The 13,427-nt window shown below is 32.4% G+C and overlaps 1 protein-coding gene across 1 annotated transcript; it reads right to left on the bottom strand.

The window, feature by feature from the left end:
* Window positions 1–99: 99 nt before the first annotated feature.
* LOC100787252 (interferon-related developmental regulator 1) lies at window positions 100–5,138 on the bottom strand. The gene is made up of 13 exons (XM_003525888.5): window positions 4,731–5,138; window positions 4,459–4,627; window positions 4,286–4,366; window positions 3,746–3,840; window positions 3,554–3,669; window positions 3,356–3,466; window positions 3,116–3,225; window positions 1,429–1,735; window positions 1,254–1,331; window positions 1,123–1,173; window positions 933–1,022; window positions 733–810; window positions 100–350 (listed from the first exon to the last, which is right to left on the bottom strand). The coding sequence occupies exons 1-13, from the start codon at window positions 4,738–4,740 to the stop codon at window positions 300–302; spliced, it is 1,347 nt and encodes a 448-aa protein (XP_003525936.1). The 5' UTR covers window positions 4,741–5,138; the 3' UTR covers window positions 100–299.
* Between the last annotated feature and the right edge of the window lie 8,289 nt (window positions 5,139–13,427).

Here is a 13,427-nt window from a genome sequence, read left to right as displayed (position 1 = left end):
TTGGTCTGAACTATTTCAGACTATCCACAAATATAATAACATATTTCAAAGTCATTTAATAACTCTTCAAACCCTGCGCATAACCTTGAAAAATAAACATTTCGAACCAAATGAAATCCGTTCTTATTAGTATCTATTTGCCATTCATATTATAAATCCCATGTCATGGGAATATACTGTATAATTGATAAAAGTAACAAGACCAAAAGTATAAACACTGATAAAATATATGAATGTTGTACATGAAATGAAAGATTGAATCTCTAATTGAGACATAATTATTGTTGTTCCAGTCAAATTCATGCCTCCTCGTCAACCACACCGACAGCGTAGTGGCCGAAGTTTCTGCCCTGTTCATTTAACAAAAGAAAAAAAAAAACTAAGCATCGATACAGTATAGGTATGCCGATTAAAGAAAGGCCACAACATACCGTATAATTACGTAAATGGCAATTGGCAAAATAATAATAATAATAATAATAATAATAATAATAATAATAATAATAATCATAGGTTAATTGCAAGAACAACCAACTAAGCACAAGACAACCATGACATCCAGAGCCTAAGTTACGCGGGTGCAAACACAGACACATGGTACATTCTACCCATTAGTTTTTGAAGGAAAATTTGTCATAATTGTGTACATTTCAATTGTATTCAAGTAACCTATTATCAAGTCAAGTATTTCAACGGGAAGGAAACGTTCTTTCATATGGTAAGAATGCCAACCTCAGATAATATCCGCTGCTTATTAAGTGATTGCGTCCTAGCCTTGTTCAAAAACGAATTTGGAGACTTAAACATTCTCTGCAGGTGGAGGGAATGGAGCAGGTCAGTGCATGATAACAAGTGAGGGGAGGGGGGGAAACGAAAGAAGAAAGTCATGTGCACAAAGTCAAGATAATTGAGCACAATCATGGACAGCTTACCTTTTCACCACCAGACATTCTGTGTTCGTTGGTATTAAGATACTTTCTCTTCGGTGAGAAACCAAAGACTTCATGTAGGAACTCATTTTCCTGTTTGCCAAGGGAGAAGAGGAAAAGAAGGGGTAAACATGACCTCAAGATTATACAATAACCAGATGCATGCCAAAGAAAAAAGCCAGAGAAAGCCAACCTGCATATGCTTGATGAATCCTCCCCCAAGAAAATGCTTGATAAAATTCAACTGCAAAAATCTAGATGTCAAAATGCTGAAATAAAAAGAGATTTCTGCCAGTATATATAAAGAAAGCACATGAGAAAAACCTGCATCATTTCAGACCATGATGATGCCTGCAGGGAATCACCACCAATCTTCATTGAAATATCCGGGGAGTAACCATACTAGTATCAAAAGGTAAGATCAGTACAGAAGCTTCAGCTTCATGAGCAATACATTTTTCATTCTCAAATAATAATAACAGTAGTAGTAAAAGAATACCTCAAAAAAATCCAAGATATCTCGAAACAAGTTCCTCTGACTATTAAGATCTTTCTTTGCAGAACCTTTTCCACCAGCCTCTGTAGAAAGATTTTTGCATTGATTTATCACCTTTCCTTTCAATCCTTGTAAAAATATGTAGCTTTCAAGTGGTTTACTCCCTTGCGTTGTATCACTTGCACTGTCTAACTCAGCAGAAAATTTATCTATAACTCCAATTTCAAAAATTAGAGCTAGTGCTTCACCAGCAGCAATTCGTACAGACCTATCTTCCTTGTCTAGAAGACTAGATAAATAGGATATTGAACTGCATCAACAACAAAATAGTAAGTTGGATCCCAGGCATTGCTAAATGGAATACAATTCTCTATAATAAGGATATATATTGTCACTGCAAATAAAACATAGATATAATTTAAATTAAAATAATTAATCATGTATAATAAAATATCCTACTGGGACTATATTACTATAATTCTACTTACATCATAAGTACCATAAAATTACTAAAAATAAGAAAATGAAATACCTAAACAATTCATGAAAAAATAGTGGTAGAATCAACAAAATCAAAATAGCAGTAGGCATGATGGTTGGCCATTAAGATCGAAATTTTCTCAAGGGTTGAAAATTTAAATATCAAATTTTCTCAACTGTTTTAATTCAAAGTTCAAGTCCAGAGTAGCTAGAAAATATTTAAATTCAACTAATATATCCATTTTTCTTAATTAAAGATGGGTTGCACGTTTTGAACAGCACATTTTTGTCTTTCACTCATGCAAAAATTATATGCAGGCTTTTCCTCCTCTCTTGGCTATTTTCTATAATGACAAACAACAAAAGCATCAACAAGTTCCGGAGTCTAGGAAACGGTTAAAGGAGGGTTTTAAATAGATCCACTATGCTACAGGGGTAGCAATTACACAGCAGTTCAGTGTAATGGCCATTGCATACAAAATGGCAGCCACAGCAAACATCTCTTGATTCCAAAAATGGCCTCTAAACACTAACATAAGGGATTGTTTGGGGGCCTATTTTGGGGATTCCAATTTCTAAAACAATATTTTGCTTATAAAATCAATCAAAAAGTTGCTGTTTCTCACTTTCTCTTGACCAAACCCCCTCATTTTTGTGCACAATGTCTCTGGCAACTGATTTCTCTTCTTCAGTGATTGGTTTATCTTCTCTGGCTACTGGTTTCTCACTGGTGAGTGGTGACAGGTTTCTCTGCCTCTGTTTTCTCTTCTACGGTGACTGGTTTGTGGTTTCTTTGGCAACTGGTTTCCAGTTTCTCTACTCTCCAGAGACTGGGTCTGTTAGAGATTGCTGCCTTTTGTTCTCAGTTACGGCAACATACAGGAAACTCGCATTTGATTTTAGGTGGTATTTACTTGTGTATATTTTTAAGACAGCTATGAGTTTTTATTATTAATTGAATGTCATGAATTTTGAGTATAAGCATATAGCATACATTATATAAACTAAATAAAAGAATTTAGAATAGCAGTTATCCCCCTATAATGTTTTTTGGGCCGGCTGCAATGCAACGCTATCCAGGATTTAAAACACTGGATTAAAGTGATTCCACATCATATTATGAGCAAAATAATTTAGCTCAGTAGCATCTAACAAGATGCATGGGTGTAGAATTAAATGATAAATAGATGCAAAAGGACAGACTTCTTACTTCTGCCAGTTTTTTGAATTTAGCTTCAAATTGCTCACAGTAGAGAGGAGAAAAGACCATGCAGACACCACATTGGCAATTAATGAAGCAGGAGGTTTGACAGCAACTACCTAAACATAGGGAAAAAAAGTTATTGTCATTTTACTTAATTTAACACAACTATTATCAGGAGTCAATCTTACTACGAAGCAATGATTAGCAAATAAAATAAAAATTTATATATTTGAAACAGATACCTACATTAGAACCTAATTTGGGATTAATCACTCGCCACATTATGTCCATTGATCGTTCTGTTTCTTCTTGATCATTCCCTCCAACAAAAGTGATTATAGCCAAACACTCCAGTAACTGTAAACATTAATGGCATTATTCAGTGTTAAAGACTGTAAAGAATCACAAGAAGTTTGAATACAAGTATTTCCAACTCCTACTTACTGATGGTGTCTTTGAAACATCTATCCTAGATGTGAGAGATTCATCCAAAGGACGAATGGATTCTTCAAATATCTCACGGGCATTGTCACCGCATCCGACAGTCAAGGCCAAACAACCTAACAAACGACTGACATTAAATATTCAATTAAATGAAGTCAATATCAAACATTCACAAGTTAATCAAAGTCTTACCAATGGCATGAGATGCCAAAGCTATCTCCTTAGCAGATGCCTTTTTGGATCCCTTTTTTATTGAAGCAAGACATTGATGTAGTAAGGTAGCAAATCTGATTAAAGAAAGCACCTCAAGGTTATGATAATAATCACTTTAGAGTGACAAATAAATACAAGTGTGATCATACATAGATAGTAAGGTAAAATTGCAAGTTAATTTATAAATAGTGCCAGCAACAAAATCTTAAAAAGAAGGATCATAATTGGAAGTTTGGAACACACATATCCAAGTTGATCTCACGCGATGTTGTGTTTAGCAAAGCAAACTAAAATAGTTTATCTGTCTTTTACAATAAAAACAAGAGTTAAACTGTCATGATTTTTTTTACTCTGTCAACCAATTAAAATCATCTTTAATTGACTTTTAGATTGTTATTATAAAAGTCAACAAATTATCTGACAAGTTGTGATTGGATGGAAGTGTAAGTGAACTTCAATTAAATTCTAAAAAACAATAGCAAACGAAACAAGTTAAAGAAAATAACGATAAAAGCTTACTTCTTCTCCACAAACTCATGCTGCATGTTGCTATTGAAAGCGTCAATGATCGATGACAAAGCTTTCTCCCTCGTGGAACCCCTTCATAAATTTAAAAAAAAAACGTATAAGAAAACCCCTTAAGCTCCATCCTCAATGTTAATTTAATTTGAATAATGTCTATACCAAAGTACCTTTTCTCATCTAATGCGTCGAGAGCTTGGTCGAGCAAGGAATCTTGAACAAATTGAACATCTTCAGCCCCAGACACCGACATCAAATCAGAACGAGCAGTTGACGACGAAGTCACGCTACTATCGTCATCACTATCGAACATCGCAGCACTTTTACGTTGAGAATTACCTGATGACAGCACAAAAAACAATTAATTAATGAATGAAACAAACAGAAAATTCAATTGAGTTGGATCGATAATCGCGGAAACCCTAGGAATTGAGGAGCTTACGTTTTCCCATGGTAACGGTTTTGTTTGGTTTGTTAGTTGGGCTAGTACGGTGTGTATGCTACAAAAAGGAATCGGAATTTGAGAAAGAGAGAGATGAACAAGTATCGAGTATGCGTAGGGCGGAAAGAGAATCGGAAGGTATCGGAATTAGGAAGGAAAAGAACAACAGCGACGTCACTGGTTTTTTTGAATCGGATGATGAACAAGCCATTAAAATTCTACGAGTATCAGAAGAATTTCGAGAGCTTCTCTCAGAGAGAGGAATTGCTTGCGATTAAGATTGGGATTTCGTGTTTTATCTAAATAGATAGAATAGATGGGATGGAACCCTAAAAAAATAAAACCGGGACATAAATAAAACGAGGCTTTGATTAGGTTTTATGAAGTCATTTTTAGTACTATTATGTGAATACGGTGGGTTTATGGTTGCGTGGCGCATTTGTAGCCGTAATTTTATAATTTTTGCCCCTTACGACTTGTGACACGTGGCTTGGATCTATCGCATTACTCGCTTCCGCGGCTGTGGAACACGTGACGTGACAATGTTGTCTTGTCTACCTTGATTGCCTTGCCGTTTGGTCCTTGAATTTGATGATTCGGCTATACATCCTCCTGAGTTTCACCAATTTTCTATACGCTTTTGTAAGGAAAGACCATTCTTGCCTTCTTGGAATTGTTCTGAAGGTTTGGATAAACCATTCGAGGGTTTTAGACAAAATTGTTTGTTAGGACTTAGGAGCATCCAACACATGTTAGACATGAGAGTCACTTAACATGATAAACCTTTAATTTCACTTGAGAGCTTCTTGTCCATTTTAGATAATTGTTTAAGAGAGTGGTAAAAAAATTGCTTAATAGAATAATAAATTTATAATAACCTAGCAATAGATAAGAATCTCTTAATGAGTTATTTAATCTTATCATATTCTCATTCTCATTTAATATATTCGTAATTTTTATATGATAATGATCATATCTTTACCTCTAAAAAATGATCATATATATCTATAATTGTCAATTAAAAATAAAAATAAAAAATAATATAATAATTATTAATTGATATTAATCCGCAACCAACATTTGTAACATACTACTGTAAAAGAAAACTCCTTATTTTTTGTACAGAAGTTAGACATGTGTTATTTTAATACTTTTCCTATTTAATACTATCAAACATCTGATATTGGGCTTTTGGACCTCTTGCGTTGGGCCTCGTTGTATATTCTCGTTGGGTTTTCCTCGTCAATTGGGCGCATGGGCATTATTCCTCTTGAAGCCTCTGAGTGATCCGTCCCTGATGCTTGTGGGCATTCCACGTGGCAAAGGGAAAATAACTGACCCAAAACAAGAAATTGGAGTGCTTTTCATGGCTTTTGTAGGAGAGCATTGACGGAAGGAGCGGAACATGTGTTGTCCATGTCTATAAGGGAGGACTTTCCAATTGAGAATATGCATTTAATTTGATTATTCATTTTTCATCGACAATTTAAATCAGGCACACATAGCCGCAGAACATATTCGCACATAACACATCATTAGGTAGGAGTCAAGAATTGTAAATATGTTTAAGTTTCAAATTGATAATTAGTCTGATAATAATAATAAAAATTCAATGTTTGTAGGAATATATTGATACCATAGTTAAAAAATAACTAAAATTAGTTGTTTGATCCTTTAAGGGTTAATATTCTCGTGTTAGTGTAAAATCCATTTGAAGTGAAAAAAGAGTGGGAAGAAAGATATCATATTATTCTTATTTTGTTTATATTATCGTAATGATTTAGTGAAAAAAAAAGATGTTATTACATTCAACATTTCTTTCAAAAAAAAAAAAGAGAGAGTAAAAAGTTAAACAAAAAATACAGGGTGACTTTTTATTACATATCAACTAAAAAGAAAAAGAAAAAGAAAACAAACTGTGCACACCTTAATTACATTTTCTCACTAAATATTATATACTATTTTGATTGAATGAAAGTAACATTTGGGCGGAAAAAGAGTTGCAGCCAGGTAGAGAAACAATGATGGTGCATGATACGGGTCCATGAACGATAAGTAAATCATATGGTATGGGGTTTGCTCTTCTTATCTGTGTTCAATAAACCCTAATCGTTTGGGATGGATGCTGTTGTCACAAAGTTGTTGTTTTGTGGTGCTACAAAACATGCAAACACGTTAAAATGTGAAGGCCCGGGTGTTGGATTTGGAGGGGGAAGTGATGGTGGTTGCAAAAATTGGCATGTGAGCACACTGCCCGGTGGGTTTTGGGAGTGGGAAATTTGAATAGCAATAGAAAGGGATAGTGACAGTCAAAGCATCGGGATTTGGGAATGAATACCAAACTCCTCTTCTCTGAGGACCCTGTGAAAAACATATGCAAGGTAATATGAACAGACACTTTTGTTTAAAGAATTGGTATGGGAGTTAGTGGCTTTGGGGTTTGTGTGTCAGAAAATTTATAAGGCACCCACCACAACACAATCATCCCCCTCCTCCCTCGCCCTCGCGGCCCTAAAACAAAATTCAGTACCTACACATCATTGAGATTTTACTTTTACCCCCTGCATGACAGCTCTTTCCACCTTCAATTCTACATCCCTCATTCACCAACCTCCATATATGCTACCTTCAATCCTAATTTACCCTCTATTATTTTTTATATTCTCTCTCCCCATCTTGATAATTTATTTTTGTGCAATAGTTTGGTGACATTATTATTAATTAGTATAGTCATCAATGTAGTTTAATTTGGATATATAAAATCAGCTGTAGTAACTATCCAACTTATGGATATGTAATTGTATTAAATATTAAGAAATAATTTTATCAATCATAATAATTCTATATCACTAATACAAAATTGTTTTTTCTGAAGCATATTTATAATCTAGAAAAAAAAAATCAGTAGTTGTAATTATAGGAATAACTTCTATATATACTTCCGTATATAAGGACCATATAGATATAATCTAGAAATTGATACAAATTAAAGTGATTAAAATACAGCATGCTTTTTTATGGTACGTACGTGTATAATCTAGAAAGTGATACGAATTAAAGTGATTATATATTGACTAATGCATGCTTTTACCACCCTCGATCTGGATATCTCTCATAATTTGGTGAATCAATAGTACATATATCATTATCTGATCTGTTTTATTTTTTATGAAATAGTACAACCAGTGTCATTGACCAGACAATGAGGGCAAATTAATGTGAATTTTTTGCAATGTGACAGAGTAGTTCGAAATTGAGTTGTTTGTTTTGGGCTTCTGATCCTCTTTTTGTGCAGAGTAGAATACATGAATATCTGCCCGAAACCCTAGTATGCTTCTGTAAAATAATTAATTTCAATAAAAGAGAAGAATTCTTTTTAGTGCACGACGTACATATTTAAATAAATATAAAATAGAAGAGTGACATGTAGCCACTTCACAAATTTCACTTCTGAGTTCTGTCTACTATGATTTTATTTCCCTTTATTGTACATATAAGCGATGCGTGTGCTCATCTCTGCCTCATCATCAACTAGATAGCTATGTAGATGATTAACTAAGCTATGCATGTAAGCCTTCAATGCTCTACCTTAATTTCTAAAAATTCCCTCATATCATTATTTTTTTTATTGACCAATATTAATTGATAATTTATTAATTTTTGTCAATAAAAAATATTCAAATTCACAATCTCTATCTTTTTCATTAATTCTTCAACCTTATAATTTATAAGTATTATTTCTGGTATTACTGTAGTCAAATAACTTATCCTTTACCGGGATCACTTCTTGAGATCAATTAATTTACTTTGCCACCAATTAAAGAATACGATGAATTATTTAGTTTTTCTAATCAAAGATTAGCAATATGTAGCATGAGATAATTGAAGGGAAAAAAAGGTGAAATGAATGGGTCGAAAAAGCGTAATTGGAGTAAATGAAGGGAAAATTGAATGGATGAGGGAGGTAAGGTTGGGAAATCGATATATGCTGCCCCATGAATCCGTACCTAACATTTCCTTTTATAAGGGTGACTTACAGACATGTCCTGAGTCCCATATACATATGTCCCAAGTGTTTTTGCGTCAGGCTTTCCTTTTCAATGCGTACGTTAATCTTCTTAGCTTCACTATCCATCGATACTGCCATATCACCTCTATGCTCTGCACGATCACTTCATATAATATATCAGGCTAGGCATATATGATATGACCTACTTGAATGTGATGTTGCTTCACTATTGGGTGCCTTCGCTAAATTATGATTTATGATTTCTATCATTCACTTTTTACTTGTTAACATCAAGTGTGACATGACATCGTTATATATTTTTTTAAAAATGCGACTTGCTAAGTGCTTAAAACCAAATAAATAGTGAATAATCTCGAAGGGTAATTTATCAAAAACCTTAAGTTAAAGCTAGTAATTAGTAATTTAACTCCTTTTTAACATATTATTAATCAGCTATCACCGACAAGCATCAAAATCAATTTGTAATAAATAAACAACGGGAGAGTAAGGAGACTAAAAGTATATCTCATCAATAATTTATGTCTTGTCCAAAACTTGTTCAGCTAGGTTACCGGTAAATCCCTACTTACATAATGCAACAGTCTATCGACCGATGGAAACAGGTCATCAAGATATATACATTGCAAACACCTGTCCATATATATAGAGAGAGATTTTGGCAGGTGTGTATCATTAAGGATTTTAATTATTCTTGTTGAGTATTGAATAAAAATGTGGACTTATTAGACGTTGACTTATAAATCAGCATTCTTCATCGTATTATATATCGAGCAGAAATTAGTTTTTTTAGATACTTTCGAGCAGAAATTTGTTAACTAGTTAAAGAAGTAAAGGTTTCGTGAATAGACTAAATCTAATGTAAACAAATATGTTTACACTTTAGACGGATTCAAAGAGTGAAGAAACCTAGCCGCAATATTCTTAACTACTACGACAATAATGCTAGGCTATTATTCATAATATAATTGGGATCAGAATTCAGAAATAATAATGCGCGTGACATATAGTATAACTTAACTGTCCCCTTCTCTGCTCTCTCAAGCTATTTTTGCCTTCCACAAGTTTCTTCATCAAATACTTCAAACCCATACCCATCTGTTGTTGCTTGTCTTAATTAGTCTTCCCTTTCACTCAAATTATTATAGTCCAAAATGAGACATTAATGAACTGTCCCGTTGATTATATATATATATATATATATATATATATATATATATATAATCGTTGGTGACTTAAGGGGAAATGATCCCAAGTGAGAAAGATTTGTGAACAACTAGAGATATATTATAATAAGTTAATATTTGCACTACTTTAGGTGTTTTGGGGCCTTAGTTGTTAAAAATGCATTATGAAACTAAGTAAATAATAAATTAAGTTGATGTAGTTTTTTTCGTAGTCCTGTATGTACCTTTACACTGTCATGAAATGGGTTCTTGTGGGCGATTTTTTGGTATTATATGGGGGTTTATTCTGTACATCTTGTACAGTTTTTGTAATCTCTTCTATTTCTTTTACATTACATGCATATGTATAAAATTACACTTTCCCTTCCAAAAAAAATGTACCTTACCCTACAATGTGTATGCATTTAGTAGTGTGGGTGCATATATATAATCTAAACAAAATTAGAATTCACTATAAACATCCCAGATCAATATTAAACAATAACATATTATATTTTAATTAATAAACAATTTTATTAATATAAAATTCAATATTACGCTATCAAGACATTACACTATTAATATATATTACACCGATAAACATAAGTTTATAATCTCTATATTAACATACTCATTTCTATTAGTTCTACTAAAAAATAATTATAAATTTTAAAAAAATTTATTTGCAGTGTACACTTAAACACGACAAATTTTTTTGAAGATATTGCAATAACTAAAAATAATATTATCAGCATATCTCTTTACCAATAAATTATTGATCTGAATAAATTTGAATTTGATATCTTTAAGTAAAATTTCAAATTTAACTTTTGAGGATAAAAATATATATTTAAAATAGAAATTTCATAAAAGGTGACCAGCAGATCCGAAGAATACTAATCATCAACAAATTTAATAGATATTTTGTATATTTGTATTGATGTTATGGTGACAAAAAAAGCCTTTATATATATATATATATATATATATATATATATATATATATATATATATATATATATATATATATATATATTTGTTTCTTCACTCTCCCTGCCTTTTAAAAAAATACTCTCACTCTCACGGGTCCACTTTGATTTGAAGACTCCTCTTATGAAGCATGGACAGATCTATGTAGAAAGTAATGGGACAATTGTCCCCTCTAAGTAAATTTTTTTACTTAATATATCAAATAAATATTTTTTATCCATATAAAAAATAGGTGTTATTTCCATTAGAAAATTATTTTAAAAAGATAAATGTAAAAAATTGAAAAAGACACCGGAAAAAATAAATTGATATTAATTTTATTCAATTTATCCTATAATTTTTTCTTATTTTAAATTTTTCCAATACTCTTTTAATAGACTTTATAATATCTTTTGTCTGAAAAAATATTAGATTATATTTTGCTTCCACTAAATAATAATTCTGGATTCATCACTGTTATGAAGTGATGAACTTCAGTCTGCTAACAAGTATTTGGTTATTGATGAATCCACGTCTAGTTAGAAAAAGCTAGAAAGATTTAGTTTTCGCGTTTCTTTTTTTCAAATGGTAAGACTTGAGTTGGCATGCACTATCTATTGTGGTTGGGAGGCTAGCTGAATGTAAAACCATTTAATTTTGCACATATGTATGATTATGATATGTCTCCATTTTAGACGTATTTAGTTTCCAGCTGTGTATTTGAAAAAAGAACAAAGAAAAGTGAGGGCACGTTAAACATTGCAGAAAGACTTTATTGTCATTAACTGCGGAAAAAGCTTATCATATAACATAACATCAATGGGTACCCAACCATCTTAGCTAGCTGTGTCGAAAAAAAATTGAAATAAAAAGGCATACTTTGAATTTATCGTTTTCTTTGCACTGCTTGCGGGCTGGGAACAAAATGCATGTGGATGTTGATAATATCGTTTTTACAGTAAGAGCTGGGAAAGAGACGAAGAGGGATAGCAACATTACATAGCATGAGCAGAGCGCAGTACGTTTTGCGCAGAGGGGGAAGACTTTCATAATTAAGTTTTGTAGTTAAGTGGAACTAAGCCCCACTCACGGGGACACAAACTTAGCCATGACATTTCACAAAGTTCGGTATTATGGGAATGCATGGACCTTTCTCCCTGGTAGTTTCTCATCAATAAATTATTCCTCCAACCTCTGGGTAACAATTTTAATTCCTGGATCGATCCAGTTCGCTGCATTGCATTGCATGCACGATTCCTATAACATCCATCTCTCTCTACCACTTGTTTAATTTTTCACCATGACACATAAATGTTAGTTAATTAACTTGATCATATATTACTTCTCATGAATTGGCTAGCTATAATCAAAGCGGCTAGCTAGAGTACTGGTTCATTAGTTAAATACAAAATATTTTGCTAACACTAAATCTATACCCAAAAATAATAAACGCACAATCAAGGGATTAAATATATAGAGAGAGGGTGCAAATGCATACATTTCAAGCTTTTGACGAAGACCAACCAAATTAAATATGAATTATTTTTGGTGGATGCGATCTGAAAGTTACAAATAAATATGGGATGCCAGTAGAGTAAATCCAATATGAACACGTGTTACACGTTGATAAACCCAAGGTAGGGCAGGCAACATGGTACATTGCTAAACCCAAGGCATCTCTACGAATTCATTATATGCAAGTTCTCTTTGAGCAGAACATGTTATATACTGTATTTAATTATAACTTGCATTTTAACACACAACGAGAGCAATAATTTGAAACTTTTTAACAAAGATTTCTTCGCAATTTTAGAGCGGGGTTAATTTTTATTTATAAAACTGATCAGGCTTTGTTTGGTAGCATAAAAGTGGAGGGTGGATTTAGGAAGGAAGAAACTTGTTCAAATTCTTAATCCTGTCTTTGTTTGGTTGAAAGATCAAACCTTTCTTTGTTTGGTTGAGAGATCAAAAGAAGAAGTATATAGATGGTTGCAAGTGGATTCCATGCATGTTATTTTTGTCTTTCTTCCAAAAATGGAAGAAAGAGTGTTTTATTTTAATATAATGACAAAATATTCTTATTTATATTATATTTCATCCTTCATTTGAGGTATTTATGTTATTTTGTATTTTTTTAAATTTTCTTCTCATTTTCTACACGATCGAAAAAAAGGAAAAATAAATTATTTTATTTTATTTTCTTTCTTATCAAAATAACAATCTTAAAAGATCATCACATGTATTTTCTAATTTCCACTCCCCTTCCTTCCTTTCACTTTCTTAAATGAAATGTAGCATAAAGTTTTCCCCTTTAAAAGCATTTCTCTATAAACTTTATTTCACTTTTTAATCATCAAAGAAACAAATATTTAGTAAATATAAATCTTAGGCAGCAAACAGTCCTGTTGTTATGATGCATTAGTTGGACAATATAAAGTTCGTTTAGTTGCAAGGAAATTTTCTTAACTATATGATATTATGATATAGATTAGGAAGGAAATTTGCTCAAATTACCAAAATGGCTACAACATATAT

This window comes from Glycine max, chromosome 6 (genome assembly GCF_000004515.6).
Source record: "Glycine max cultivar Williams 82 chromosome 6, Glycine_max_v4.0, whole genome shotgun sequence".
NCBI classification, from domain to species: domain Eukaryota; kingdom Viridiplantae; phylum Streptophyta; class Magnoliopsida; order Fabales; family Fabaceae; genus Glycine; species Glycine max.
Note: the sequence above shows the minus strand (reverse complement) of the source record. Positions and strands in the feature narration are given on the sequence as shown.